This window comes from Sus scrofa, chromosome 9 (genome assembly GCF_054392235.1).
Source record: "Sus scrofa isolate SSC_HxYL_T2T_F1_AM1 chromosome 9, Sscrofa_HxYL_maternal_Yorkshire_Landrace_v2.0, whole genome shotgun sequence".
NCBI lineage: Eukaryota > Metazoa > Chordata > Mammalia > Artiodactyla > Suidae > Sus > Sus scrofa.
Window position 1 is genome coordinate 83,281,937 of NC_139391.1, and position 16,117 is coordinate 83,298,053.

Sequence of the window (16,117 nt, forward strand, 5' to 3'; positions counted from 1 at the left end):
GGGCGCCCATTTTCAGTGCAAACGGTGGCTCATTATCAGTTCCCCGCTCTGTCTTTTGTCAGCCTGAAATCAGGCTGCAGCCGTCAGCAACCTGTCACCCGCAGTTCGGAACCGGCGCTTCCGCTCCTTGTTCCCTTCACACATCTTTTCTGTTTGGTGCTGGACGAGCCTCGGTGCAGCTCAGGGTGCTCTCCTGTGGCATCAAGACAGACAGGGTTAGGAGGCTCGACCTAGGTCCCTGTCAAAGGTTACGTTTCTGTGAGACAATTTCAATTGGGCTTCTAGAATCCCCCCCCCCCCCATTTAACACTCATCCACACTTCCACAAGCGGCAACCCTGGTAAATGCGTAGTGGGATTTTAACCTGAACAACTTTAGGACTTGGAAGAGGAAGGGGTCGGGGTGTGTGTGTGTTGGGGGGGGGGGAACCTATTCAATGAATGGGAATCAAAAAGGATTGCAGTTAAATTGCCACCAATACACATCCACTGGGCTTGAAAGAAACATTCAGGAGGTTTGTTTAAGCTTTTTGCACAAGAGAAGAAATCTATTTTGTTTTAGAAATAGGCATCTTGCTTCTGAGGCCTGATGGTATTGCCATATAACTACACTTTCTTCTCTTTAAAGGCTTCATCTCTCACTCTCTCCCCTTAATAAACGTAGTAGAAACCCACTTCCTATCTTCATGGCACTGAATTCAGTAAAGTTGCATTTCTTTGATAGTAAGAAAGCCACACAACCTCAAAATATGTGTGTTGGGCATATATATTTCATCGCTGGACTTGTCTTTCTGTTAGCAGTGAGTTTGAACACACATGTACTACTCCATAACAGTGTCTTTGTCATATCTGCCTAGGCAGGTAATGTCTTATGACCTTAGCAGTCTTCTGCAGTCTTTATTTATTTTTTTTTTAGCGCCATTCTGTATGGAGTTAGCATAATATTAAAAATTTCCTAACAATTTGTATTCCTTTATCTATCTCCTAAACTATTTCCAGTCTGTGGCACTTTAAAAAATCTTTCCTTTTCCTTTTTTCCTTTGAAATATTTTTTTTCTCCTTAAACAAGGAAATTTTATAATTAGGTGGTATGATAACATCAGTAAAATAAAAAAGCATTTCTCAAGATTTAACCTGTTATGTGCTATCTTTAGATAGCGACTTGCAAGGTGCCTGAGAATTTATGTTTGGACTGCACTTTTTGAAATAATTGAAGTAATAGTTCATGTGTGGACATGAGTATAAAATTTTATAATAGTTCCAGTTTATTCATATTTTATCCTTGCTGGCAGCATCTGCTTTATTTTCTGACTGCATTTTTTAAGTCTTCTCAGGAAGCTGTATAAGAACTCAACCTTCTTTCTTTCAGAGGACAAGGAAAGACCAACAGATGCAGCTCCAAAGAGGTCTTTTTGTATTTTGCCATTTTGCAATCAAGCAGTGCATTTTACACTATTTCAGTTTTCATGATTGATACAGAGTAAAGATACAATTTCAGTCCGTGTTACCTTAGTCAGGTATGTATGTCAACAGGCATGTCCTTTATACACTCAGAGGATTTTCACTGCTGATTGCAGAGAACTTCTCTTTTAAATTTCCTGGTGGTAGGATTTTTATTATACTTGATTCTGGAAGCACAGTATTTTTTCTGACTTCTCCTCTCTCTCTCTCTCTCTCTCTCTCTCTCTCTCTCTCTCTCTCTCTCCCTCTCCCCACCCCCCACCTCTCTTGCCCTCTCTCCTTCTCTTCCTCCCTCTCTCTCTCCTGTGTGTGTGTTTGTGTGTGTGTAGCCAAAAAAGTCTCCAGAAGTCAGAAGCTGTGTCTTCCCTCTGCTTTGTTATGGGTAAATTGTAGCATTTTCTTGCTAGGGATTGTGCACTTGGCATCATCTTTATAAGCACAAAGACTCTTTCCACATAGTTACAGGATGTGTTTCCAAAGAGAAATTAAATCTTTTCCACTGAGAGCAGAGAAATCTTTTTCTTTTCGAGTCAGAAAAGATCTAGTTAGCTTATGTTATTTACAGAATCCTCCATATTTATGGTAGCACTTTCTTATTGTGCATCTTCTGAATGCTGCTTACATGGTTGCATATATTCAGGAAGTGAGTAGTGCAACCAAAAGCCCTGTACTGTGTGGGGGCAGCCTGGAGCCAGATGCTTTGGAAAACTGCTGTAAGAACTCCTCACATTTCTGTTCTGGGAGAAATTGTGCGTTTGGTTCTAGATCACCACAGTAAAGCGAATATCACAATAAATAGAGTTATATGAATTTTGGGGTTTCCCACTGCATATAAAAGTTATGTTTACACCCTTCTGTATATTGTGTGTAACAGCATTGTATCTAAAGTAAAATGTACCTACCTTAATTAAAAATACTTTATTGCTGGAATTCCTGTTGTGGCTCAGTGGATTAAGGACCCAACATTGTCTCTGTGAGGATACACGTTAGATCCCTGGCCTCCTCAGTGGGTTAAGGATCCGGTGTTGCCCCATGCTTTGGGGTAATTTGAATCTGGTGGTGCTGTGGCTGGTATGGCTCCTGTTTGACCCGTGGCCCAGAAACTTCCATATGCCACAGATGTGGCCATAAAAAGAGAGAAAACAACAAAACATTACTGCTGAAAAAAGCTCATATTACCTGAACCGTCAGAGAGTTGTAATCTTTTGGCTGGTGGAGGATCTTGCCTCAGGATTGATGGCTGCTGACTGATCAGTTACTGAAGGTTGGGGAAGGCTGTGGAAATTTCTTAAAATAAGGCAACAAAGACGTTTGCCACATCGAGTGACTCTTTCTTTCACAGACCATTTCTCTGTAGTTTGAAGTGCTGTTGTTAGCATTTTACCCACAGTAGAGTTTCTTTTAAAATTGAAGTTAATCCTGTCATACCCTGCTGCTGCCTTACCAACTATGTTTATGTAATATTCTAAATCCTTTGTTATTTTAACAATCAATTAAATTTACTGACTTATATGGGTACAGTTTGTGGCACCCCAAAATGATTACAGTAGTAACACCAAAGATCTGTCATCACAGATTATCGCAACAAACATAACAATGATGAAAATGCTTGAAATACTGTAAGAATTACCAAAATGGGACACAGAGACATGAAGTGAACAAATGCTGTTGGAAAACTGGCAGACAGTCTTGTTCGATTCAGCACTGCCACAAACCTTCAATTTGTAAAAAAAAATGCAGTATCTGCAATGCATGATATGAAATAAAATGGAGTATGCCTGTATTTTAATTAAACATTTTAACATGACTTGGCTGCATTTTCCAGAATGTGATATTCCAACTCACCCTACTCCTAAGTCACCAGTCTGTTGTAAATACATTGAATGCTTACAACAGACCAGAAATTCTAGATAAACATACACCAATTGCTGGAAAAAATAGTTTTGTTAAAGCATCTAGACAGTGAGGTTGAAGCAAGGACAAATTAGAGGTAAAGACCTGGTACTTTGCCTCTAATACTATAGTTTCCTTAGGTTGGGCACCCCAGAAGCAGACCCCGAGATGAGGACTCAAGTGTGAGAGATTTGCTAAAGAGACTTTCTGGACAGACACAAAAGACTGAGGGAATTAAGGGTGTGGTTCCATGTTAAGTCCCCAGAAGAGACAGATGAGACTGGCTTTGGTATACCTCACAGGGAAAGGCTTGGGGCAAGGGGGCTGGGCTTTCTTGATCCTGCACTCCATAGATCATGGGCAAATCACCCAGTGAGGGCAAATCGAGCTGATCCAGTAGCTGCAGGCCCATCTTCCATGAAAGATTAACAAGTATTATCTGTTGGAGGTTAGGCACACTGCAACCAAAAGAGGCCACAGAAACAGCAAAGGAATCCTAGGGTGACTGGGCAGAGAATCGTCAAACGACATGCTGTAACTCAACATGCTGTTTTCTCAAAGGCTAATTATTTTCTCTTTAGTTAAACATACTAAGATCCTAGTTCTTCAACAAGAAATGTGAATGCTTGATTGGAGTGACAGTCTGGAGCCTGCTTAAATTTATGTGCAAGAGCTGACTGTGCACATCTCTTTCTAACTCTCTGTTCAGTGATGCACGGATAGCTTGAAATCAGCCACAGTTGGGGGTACTCCCATATGGAAATCCAAAGTTATAAATTGGCTTTTCTAGAGGTGTGAAATGTAAGGAGGGAAGCTAATTGTTACATGATTACCATCAGACCACTCTGATGCTAAGCTAAAATATGAACAAAGATATTGAAAGTGAATACTTATTCCATTAAATACATTCGATAATGTATGTGAAAAGATTCTGAAATCATGAAATGCTATACAAATATTGTCTTGACACAATAGCTTTGAAATAATAAAATATCTGAAACATAAAATATACACAATCTCTCCCCAACTCAGATAAACTGGCAATATACTACCAAATAGACTGTGAAAAGGGAGTTCTTCAGTTGTTCTGACTTAGGTGTTGCTGATATTAGGCAAAAGCAATACCAGAATAGAGTTATCATTTCTTTTATTAATCCTTTCCCAACATGCCTCGTTAGTTGCACTGTGACTCCTGTCTTACACTTTACTTCTTTGAGAGTCAGATATAAAATCTTTTACTGGGAAAGGTGACCATAAACATGTGTAATACTTTCCTTTCTGGTGGTTATTGTGAGGAAAATAGGCTAATCCAATAGAAAGAAGCCCCAATACAAAAAAATCAAGAATTTCCAGTCTGTCCAAGCATTTTCAAGGAGCACAGTGGTCTTCAAACTTTTAAAATTCAGCAACGAATCTCTTTTAAAAATGCAATATTATGAAGCTCCATTTGAGGGCAGGAAGGGTCTCCTCTTCTCCTTTAGATGCCTCTGACATAGCACAACTAGTATCCAGGCCCTGAAAAATGCAGTGAGGAAAACTGCCTTGAAAGGGTTGGTTCACACCCCTTCTCTGATTCCAGAGAAGCAATGAGTCCTAAATTTGATAGCAAGGTTGAAAGCTTTGACCAAACCTTAAAGGTAGACCAAAGAATGCCTTACCCTCCAAAAGACTTCCTAATTCCTGAAACCTGTGAAAGTGTTATTTTACACGGCAAAAGGGATTTTGCAGAGATTAAGTTAAGGGATTTGAGATGGGGAGAGTATCTTGGATTATCCAGATTGGCCTATGGGACAAATGTCCTTATAAGATGGAGGCAAGAGGGTCAGGATCAGAGAAGTTGTGATGATGGAGGCAGAATTCTGAGTGATATGAGCAAAGGGCTATGATCCAAGGAAGGAAGGTGGTTTCTAGAAGCTAGAAAAAGCAAGGAGAGGGCTTCTCACCTAGGGCCTCCTGAAGGAATCCAGCCATTCCAACACCTGTTTTAGACCTCTGATCTTCACAACTGCAAGGTAAGGAGTTCCTGTTGTGACTCAGCAGGTTAAGAACCCAACATAGTCTGGTGAGGATGCAGGTTTGATCCTTGTCCTCCCTCAGTGGGTTAAGGATCTAGCACTGCTGTGGCTGCAGCTTCTGGGGTGCAGGCATAAAAGGGAAAAAAATGTGTTTATTTTGTTTTATTTATTTATTTTTTCATTTTAGGGCTGCACATATGGCTTTTTTTTTTTTAATACCAAGTTTGTGGTAATTGTTACAGCAGCAAAAGGAAAATAATATGCCAAGGTTCTAGGCTCTCATTTGAAGGTCCCCCTGACACTGCCTTTTTCATAGTGTGGTTTAGTGATTTCTATGAGCTGAGCATGAACTGTAATAAATACAGCTCCAGAGAGGAATGCTATGTGTAACATTTAATGAGCTCAAAGAACTTTTCCATACTGATTCATTTATCCTAACAGATTTTTTTTTTATCAGAGAGGATTTTAACTTAGCACACGAAAACATTAACAATTTCATAATATATGGAGTCTTTTCAAATTTTATCTTCCTGCTAACCTGATTTTAACAAGATGAGCATTTTCTATTAGAAATGGATTAGGTATTTATTATAGTAAAATGGAAGTAGACATAGAAAGAAAAAGAAAAAGCATCTGCTTTTCCATTATCAGAGGAAACCACTCAATATTTTGATATATTTCCTTATAGTGTTTTCTAAGCATGTTTTAAAACATCTATTGCACTCACTATGTATATAACATTTTGTCTTATGCTATTTTCACTTAATGTTATATAAATACTTTATTCTTGTGAACTTATTGTAACTAAAATTTTTCTGTTCTCCAATTTGAGGACTGTACAAATAAAGGTTCTTAAGTGCAAATATAAGAAATTAACTCTGGCTAATGGAAGCAGAGGAGCATTTTTTTTTTTTTGGTCTTTTTAGGGCTGCATCTGCGGCATGTGGAAGTTCCCATGCTATGGGACGAATCAGAGCTGTAGCTGCCAGCCTGTGCCACAGCAAGCAGGATCCAAGCCGAGTCTGTGACCTATACCACAGCTCATGGCATCACTGGATCCTTAACTCACTGAGGGACGCCTGGGTCTGAACCCACATACTCATGGATACTAGTCAGGTTTGTTACTGCTGAGCCACAATAGGAGCTTCTATGTTGAAAGAATATTCAGTTGGCTTATGGAACTGATAGAAGACTGGGGAATTAAGGGAGGCGAGATTTAACCAAGATCACACTGCACAGTATGCTTAGGGTCCTGGTCCTGGGGCTTTCACTTCTGACCGTGCCAACCTTAAATATTGCTTTCAATGCCCAAAGAAGCTGAAGTAACATATGCCTTTCTTTGTAGTTGGGGGATCCCTACATAGCAACTTTCCCTTCACCTTGGAGGGAATATTCTAATATTGGGTCTCCCTAAAATTCCTTAGCTTGGTGGTTCCCTATATTTTTATGGTATTTATATACCAGTCTGTGGTATGCAGATATCTTCCCAAGGTTTCTAGGGTAAGGTCTATATTGATTTCCAGATCATATCATCATGATTGTCATCTATGTGGGGGACAAATATGATGTCCTTTACAGGGGTTTGATGTTCAAATTTTTTGGCACTGGAGCTAAAGTCTCTATATTTCTGAGGGAAGAGAGTAAAGACCTACTCTGCTTCTTGGCAGATCATAGCAAACTGTTTCAGGTCCTTTCTGACTTTAGGGATGCAGAGAGAGGAAACACTTTTTTAAGATATAAAGCTACATACTAGATGCCAAGGCTTGTGGTTTTTTGTGGCACTCTGGACCGTCACTGGGTCATCTCACAGTCCTCCCATCCTCTTGGAAGTCAGGGAGCCCATTTCACTGCAGTGTCTCCCACCAGTGTCCTAGCCTTGAGCAAAAACCACCTAAGTGGTTTTCAGAGGTACTAGCTCCCTCACCAATGTATTTCTTGAGGCCTTGATGAATGAAGTGTCCGATCTCCTTGAAAGACATAATTAGAGGGTAGGTGGTGGATGAGTTGCAGATACTTAATCCATTCTGGTATCATTTTATGAGCACTTGTATAGCTTCCTTTTTTATTTTAAGGGTGCTTTTTAAAAATGGAATTTCAACATCATTTTATGTTGTCCATTGTTACATCTAGGTTTCAGAAAAACCATCCAAATACCAATTAAACCCATTTATAGCAGCATGAATTAGTTTGTCAAATCCAAAACCTTTGGTGAATATACTTTCTGTGTTCACTTGGCTGAATACCTTCAGAATTCATTTCCACACATATTCCCAAGATTTTTCTGATATAAAACTATAGATTCCAGTAATTCTATTGGTGTATAAACCTTTTCCACAAGTGATTGACTTTGTAATTGTATTCCCAAGACATTCTGGCATCTGACTCTAGTTAGAAGATTAGTGGTATAGAGATGTGTAAGATAAAGAGAACTAGGTTTTCCTTGCAAAGCAATATCTTCAATTCAGGTTACTGGAGGGTCTCCAAGTATAGCAGGAGCAGCTTCATCAGGCAAGGGCAGTAGTTGAAGGTTCAAGATAAATAAAGTTCTCCAAATCTTCCCATGTGTATTATTCAGGTTGGGCTGCAAAAACAAAATACCACTGAAGGAGTGGCCGGAATCCAAGGGATTTATTTCTCACAATTCTGGAGGCTTGGAAGTTCAGATCAAGATGGAAGATGATTCAGTTCCCAGATAAGAGCTCTCTTCTGGATTACAGACAGCTGCCTTCTCTCCGTGTCCTCACATGACAGAGAGAGGGGTGGGGGTAGATTGCTCTCTGAGGGCACTATTAACATCTTGAGGGCCCCACCCTCATGACTTCATCTAAACTTATCCCAAAGGCCCCCCATCTCCAAATAGCATCACAGTTGTGTTAGAGCTTCAGTGTAGGACTTTTGGAGGGACACAGTTTAGTCCATAGCATCGTATTCTCAAAGCCCCATTACTTCCCAGTGACTGTCCTAATTTTCACTTATGACATGTACGTATTCAAATGATGTTGTGATTCAGTAATTTATAGGATAAACATCTGCAAATGTTGTTAATTTCTGACTGTCTCTGTTTATTTGCATCACTCCCTCAGTAGTCAAAACTCCAGTGTCTCAGTATCTGAATGGTAGAGCCTATGTTGCTGGCATGGATCTTGGTTGTCTTCTGTAATGGGAAACAGGGCCCTACATTCTTTACCTCTTTAGGCTATTACTAAATCAGAAAAATGGTGCTGTGTAGCGAAAATTCCAATTGTTTACTATAACAATGTTCTGTTATTTTTCTTTGATTTTCTTGCTATTTTTTGATGGCACCAATAAATAGCAAGATTTTCATTTATTTCCTAGGATAGAGTCTCAGAAGTTTTGGTGTCAAAGGTTTTATAAAAAAAATTCTTAGGAAGTGTGATATATCTGTCAAATTGCTTTTTTAAAATTTTGTACCAATTTATTCTCACTTCAGCAATGTTTGAGTGATCCTCTTTCACTGTGTCCTCACTCCCACTGACCTAAGACATTTCCTTTTCTGTCAACAGTCCATTTTTCTTTTTTGAAAACATCAACATTTTATCTTTTAAAGAAACTTAGCATTGCCCCTATTCCTGTTTTGATCTCTCTGCTTTCTTGTCAAGCCCCTTAGCAATACATATGGTGAAAAGTGCACACTCCCATTGCTGTGGTATTCCTGCCCAAAATACATAACCTCAGTCTGATTATAAGAGAATGTCAAACCCAACCTGGATATTCTGCAAGAGAACTGGCCTTCAAAAGTGTTAATGTCATAAAAAGACACAGACTCAGAGACTTTCCCAGATTAGCAGAGACTAAGGAAACAATAGCTAAATGCAAAGTGTAATCCTCAAGTGCATCCTGGGCCAGGAAAAGTGGAAAGATTGCTAAGATTTGAATCAGGTTTTTAGATTAGTGCATAATATAGCATTGTTCATTCCTGGTTTTGAGAATTGCACTATGCTTATATAAGATGGTAACATCAGGAGAAGCTGGGTGAGATACCTTTCTGAACTATCATTGTGACTTTTGTGTAAGTCTAAACATTTAAAATAAAAGTTAAATTCTTCAAAAAATAGTTTTTTATTTATAAAATATGTTTTGTGTATAATTCTCTATGTACAGTGTCATGGAAGACACACCAATGGATGGAGATGCTGTCTGGATTCAGTAACAAGAAAGCTTTTAATTTCTAGATTTTTAAAATTACTGTTTTACTCAGAATCTTTATTGATCCTTGTGTGGTAAACTTGGCCATTTCTCTTAAACTTGTGTGCAAGGCTTAACTGTCAGGAACCTTTATAAAATCCATCAGTGAAACTCTCCAGGCCAAAATACTCACTCCCTTCTGAAGCCTTGCTCAATCACGCTTCTGCTTTTTCATCATGCTTTTCCTTTCTCCAATACATCTACAACCTCTGGTTCTTTGCTACTTAGGATGGCTCCTCAGTGTTTCCCAGAAAATGAATACAAGTTCCTTGTGAAGCATATTTGATATTTCTGTTGCTGTTGACTATTAATATTTTCTCTGAAGAAATTAAACACCCTTTCTATTGTGAGGGGCTCTCAAGCACTTTGTTGCTGACCCACCTTGTCCTTTTGTTTCAGCAGTGCCTCAGAGATATGCCTGCTTTCTCTCCTCTGCCTTCTGCCATGGACACAGAGAGCCCTGCATGGCATCACGGTACCTAACAGCCCCTCCTGCCACAGGAGAACACTCTCACTGGTGAGAATTCTTGATGAGATATGTATGCCTATGGGCGTCTTTATCACTCTAAGGGAGTTGGTCAGGATAGGGTTTGCTGTCTGCAGTTCGGTAAATGTACCATAGCTTTTCCGTAAAACATGGTCCAGGAGTTCCCATTGTGGCACAGCAGAAACGAATCCCACTAGTATCTGTGAGGATTCAGGTTTGATCTCTGGTCTTGTTCAGTGGGTCAGTGATCTAGTGTTGTAGTGAGCTGTGGTGTAGGCCGGCAGCTGCAGCTCCAATCTGACACCTCGCCTGGAAACTGCCATATGCCGTGGGTGCGGCCCTAAAAAGCAAAACAAAAACAAAAACAAACCAAACCAAAACAACAACAAAAATGTGGCCAAAGGATCACCTGTATGAAAAGTTCTAGGAGTGTTTGTAGAAGTGCATGTTCATTAGGCTTTTAAACCCACTACCGTGTCAGAAGCATTGACGTCAAAGAAATACTTGTGTGTCTGAACCATCTTCATTCTTTTTTTCTTTTTTTTCCGGATAGTATATTTTTAATTAAAGTATAGTTGATTTACAATGTTGTGCCAATTTCTGCTGTACAGCAGAGTGACCCATTCATATGTGTGCATATATATATGTATGTGTATATATATGTATGTATATATATACACACACACATACATACACATTTCTTTTCTTATATTATCTTCCATCATGGTCTATCCCAAGACTTTGAATATAGAACACCCATTCCTGTGCTATATAGTAGGACCTTATTACTTATCAATTCTAAATGTAATCGTTTGTATCTACTAACCCCAAACTCCCTGTCCATCCCACTTCCTTTCCCCTACTCCTTGGCAATTCTGTGTCAGTGAGTCTATTTCTGTTTGGTAGATAGGCTCATTTGTGCCATATTTTAGATTCCACACACAAGTGATATTATATTGTATTTGTTTTTCTCTTTATGAAATACTTTACTTAGTATGAAGAATCTCTAGCTGCATCCATCTTACTGAAAATGGCATTATTTCATTCTTTTTTAAAGGCTGAGTAGTATTCCTTTGTGTATATGCTCCACATCCATTCATCTGTCGATGGACATTTAGGTTGTTTCCATGTATTGGCTATTGTGAATAGTGCTGATGAACATATGGGTGCATGTATCTTTTTATATTGTAGTCTTGTCTGGATATATACCCAGGAGTGGGATAGCTGGATCATATGGTAATTCTACATTTAATTTTCTCAGGAAACTGCATACTGTTTTCCATAGTGGTTGTACCAATTTATGTTCTCACCAACAGTGCAGGGGGGTTCCCTTTTCTCCACACCCTCTCCAGCATTTATTATTTGTAGACTTATTAATGATGGCCATTTTGACCATTGTGAAGTGGTACCTCATTATAGTTTTACTTTGCATTTCTCTAATAAATAGTGATGTTGAGTATATTTTCATGTTCCTGCTGGCCATCCATATGTCTTCTTTGGAGAAATGTCTACTTAGGTCTTTTGCCCATTTTCTATTGGGTTGTTAGTTACTTTTGGTGTTGTTGAGTTGTATGAGTTATTTGTATATTTTGGAGATTAAGTCCTTATTTGTTTCATCATTTGTAAATATTTTCTCCCATTCCGTAGGTTGTCTTTTCTTTTTTTAATTATTTTCTTTATTGTGCAAAACTTGTTTGATTAGGTCCCTTTTGTTTATTTTTGTTTTTATTTCTATTGCCTTGAAAGATCATCTCTTATTCTTGACTGAACGTTTTTCTGAACATATAATTGAAAACTGAAAATCACACCAGTGTTTACTCAGAATTTGAAGAAAATATTTGATGGCAAGAATTTCCTGGAAGAGCTGTTTCTTTTTCTAAATCTGGAACTGTAATTGGTAAGATAGCCAGAAAATTTGAGTCAGAATCTCTTGGTATGAAAGCAAAGAATCTGAATTTTTACTAAGAATTTCATATCTTTGTGATGTTTGGTTTTTAGCCACAATGACTTCACTCTGCATTTGGTTCCTCTGGACTTATTTTCACACTTCCATTCCATAGGAAGAATAGTTGATTCATTCTCTGAGAATCTCTGAGGATCTACTTTGAATTAGATACCGATACACAGAAGAGCCAAAGTACCTTCTTTCAAGCAATTGCTGGAGATAGACCAGTAAATAATCAATTGCAGGCCACATGAGGAGGAGGCACTCAGGAGAGGTGCCAGCTCAGCCTGGGACATTGCACAGGGCTTCCTGCAAGGACTAACACCTGGGCAGGGGAGGCTTGAGGGCAGTGAGTGTGTCCATGGTTTCTGCTCTGGTATGTGCACCATGCCTCTCACTCCCTATGTTAGCTTGATTTACCTCAGTCACTCCTTCTCTACTATTTTCAGTTCTACTAGTTAAAACTCCATTTGTTTCTTATATCTTCCTCCACCTCGTTTCACCCTCCTCCTTTATTTTTTTAACTAAACTCTTCTAAGCAGCCAAACATCTCATCTCTTTTGGCCTTAACCTGCCAGATTTTTTCCACTTTTCAACCACTTATTCCTTCTGCCTCAATTTCTTCCTCTGCTCCTTTGTTCTTATTGGACCTTGAATGAACAAATGGATGTGTCCCTTCAGGATCTGTGAGGCCCATCAGTGACTGAAAGGGTTCATCTCTGACACTGAGTGGCAATCACTGAGGAGGTACTATTGTCCCAAAATATGCACAACGATTTTTCTTCACTCCTTAGCGAGAGTCAGGAGCAGTGGTTTACCATAGCCTTCTCCTGCCACGGCTCTGCCCACCATGAAGTTCTCCCAACTTACAGGCTGCCTCATTTGGACAAGTGAAGGGAGGGTTATTGCCTTCCCTCGAAAGATGTGAAGACTTGTTCATAAAGTATCTGTCATACTCATTCATCTCTGGATCAAATCTTTTGAAGCATTTAAGGAGACAGTCATTTTGGTTCATTTTGAAATCACTTGCTGCCTTCTCTAGGGGGTTCCTAGCCCAGTGGCAAATTTTCCTCTGATTGGGTCTCCTCATACCTTCTTTCTCCTTTAGAAATCATATACCTCTCAAAATCCTTTCCATTCTCTTCCTTGAGGCAGGCTTCAAGGAGAGCAAATATAAGATATCGAAACATTAAATACTTGGAAGGGGTTGAGCTAAAGAGAGATTTAAAATATGATCAGGAAGGGGTCTCAAGGGTGTGCTGGGCACTTGTATAGGTCTCCTCTTCAGAACCACTGTCATCCTCTTTCCTCTTTTTTCTTTTTTTTAATCTTTTTGTCTTTTTAGGGCCACACCCACGGCATATGGAGGTTCCCAGGCTAGGGGGCCAATCGGAACTGTAGCCACCAGCTTATGCCACAGCCACAGCAATGCCAGATCTGAGCCATGTCTGCAACCTACACCACAGCTCATGGCAATGCTGGTTCCTTAACCCACTGAGCGAGGCCTGCAACATCATGGTTCCTAGTCAGATTCATTTCCACTGCACGACGACGGGAACTCCATCATCCTCTTTCCTCTTATCCACACCTCAGTAACTTGCTCTGTGCATTGTTCAGGAAGTTTCTCACAGGTGTCATCTGTGCTACATATGTTATGCTTCCAGCTTCTGGTGCCAAGAGCTTGACCTCCCTGCAAGCTCTGGGAGTGGAATCATCCTTGACCACTGGAGACAGAAGCTGTTGGATAAAGTGCATCTGTCTCTCTTTTGTGCTCTGAGTGGACAGTTCTGACATTTCCTAAGGCTCCTCAGAAGGTCACAGAAGGATCAAGCATCAGTCACCTGCAATGGTGACAAGCTCAGTATTGCATCTTTGTATTATTCTTTCCTCTTTCTCTGTTTCGCTCTCACTGGGCCCTCACTGCTGGTCCCTGGATCATATTCCCCAAATAAACTACCTGTGCTGAAGACTTTATGTCAATCTTTGATTTCAGAGGGAGCTCAGACTGTGACATCATGAACAATTTTCAGCACATATGCTTAATAAAGCCACATTTCTCTCTTTGTTTCACTTTAGGAAATTTGGGGGCCATTATTGAAACACCAGGAACATATTACTGTTTTTTTTTTCATCTATTTATTCCTTCCTTCTTTTATTCCGCAAATATTCATTGAACACTTACTGTGGGCTAAGCATCGTTCTATGGTTTGTGGGTGCATCAATGAATAAAACAAAGATTTATGTCCTTGTGAAGCCTACATTCTAGTGAAGGGAAAGAGGAACTAAATAGTAAATCACTCGGTGATAAGTAAATCACAAAGTCTGTTAGAAGTTGGTAAGAGCTGTGAGAAGAATGAAAATTAAATGGTAACAAAGGAATCCCAGAAAACCACCCCATCAGCTGGTGAGAGCCTGGCTTAATTGTAACTCCTCTTGACACTGCACAAACTACACAGCCCCTGATTTAAGTTGTGGGAAGATGTCTGAGATCAGGGGCCAAGACAGTAAATACATATAGTAACTGAGGGAAGGTTTTAGCAGTGTTTGCATTCGCCCCAAATACTTTGGGCTTAAGGAAAATTTGGCTCTGAATGTGGGTGATATTGTCATTTCTTCTTTTTTTCTTAAACTATGACAACATTCCTCACTGAAAAAAAAGACAGTAATTGAGCTTCTCAGAAAGGGAATAGAAAACAAAGTTTGTACCCGATGCAGAACACAAGCTAAATAAGGATGATTTTTTTTTTCTTTGTCTTTTTAGGGCCACACCCGAGGCATATGGAAGTTCCCAGGCTTGGGGTCTAATCAGAGAGCTACAGCTGCCGGCCTACGCCACAGCCACAGCAATGCAGTGGATACTAGTCAGGTTTCTTAACCTCTGAGCTGTGACAGGAACTCCTAAGGAAGGACAATTTGAATGACATGTGTAAGTGCCTGCTTTGCCTGTCACCACCAAATTTACATGTGTGTGTACTTTGACATTCCCTGAAGTAGTTTCTAACATTTTTGAATATGAAGAAACATTTTTAATGTCTTTCAACCTCTAAAATCCCCATAAGAGCAGTTATAGTTTAAAGATCTTCTGAAAAAATATTTGATGACAAAAGCTATTATGAATTCAACAATGCTTTGAAATAGAAAATTATGTTTTTCACAAAACATACATTCATTGGAAAAACAGTACTCTATAGAATACATACTATTTATTCAATCTATAAATGACTCTTGGTTCACACATAGATTTTAGGACTCCTTATAATAAGCTAATAAGCTTTGGGACAGGATCAGAGCATGGTAGCCCAGCCAACTACAGATATAAACAGTAGTTGATTTATTTAACTGATATTACCAAGAGTTCTTTCCTTTCCTTTCCTTTCCTTTCCTTTCCTTTCCTTTCCTTTCCTTTCCTTTCCTTTCCTTTTCTTTTCTTCCTTCTTTCCTTCCTTCCTTTTTTTTTTCCCCCACATCCATGGCATATGGAAGTTCCTGGGCCAGAGGTCGAATCTGAGCTACAGTTGTGAACTATGCCACAGGTGGATCCTAAAGCCACTGCTCTGGCCAGACATAGAACCCTCACTGCTGCAGAAACAATACCAGATCCTGAACCTGCTGTGACACAACAGGAACGTCCACTAAGAGTTCTTATTTAAGGGGTGGTAAACAAATCAAGATTAAGCCTTAGAGGTTGGGAATATATCACTTCATAAAATATATTAATAAGAACAATACTTTACAATTCAAGTGATACATACACTTTTCACTGTTTAATTAGAATTCTATACAGAGAGCTTAACTCTTTTTGGAATCAGTTAATACCTGGAAGTAGAAGGTTGAGGAAATTAAATTGCAGTTGGTCATGATAAGAATAAGAGTCAATTCTAATGGCCATTCATAGAGTAGAGATAGCTTCTTAAACAATAATAATAAAATGTGGCAGTGAAACAACCACTCTGATAATATTGGGGAGAATTAAATTAGTTCAATTTCCTATGACAGCAATTTGGCAAAGTGTGTTGAAAACCTTAAACACCTCGGCCCAGTAATTCTATCCTCTTGGAAATATAAAATGAGTTTCAGCACTTTTTACATTGATAAAGAATGCGGAATTATA

General features: G+C 39.3%; 1 protein-coding gene across 3 annotated transcripts in view; it reads left to right on the forward strand.

The window, feature by feature from the left end:
- LOC110262296 (uncharacterized) overlaps positions 1–16,117 on the forward strand; it is a 117,409-nt gene that overhangs the window by 81,121 nt on the left and 20,171 nt on the right. For 2 of the 3 annotated variants that reach the window (XM_084977112.1, XM_084977111.1), the window contains exon 3: positions 9,974–10,091. In XM_084977112.1, coding sequence (XP_084833238.1) covers positions 9,974–10,091 — 118 coding nt within the window. The remainder of the gene's footprint in view (positions 1–9,973; positions 10,092–16,117) is intronic. The other variant, XM_084977114.1, reaches the window with a different exon arrangement.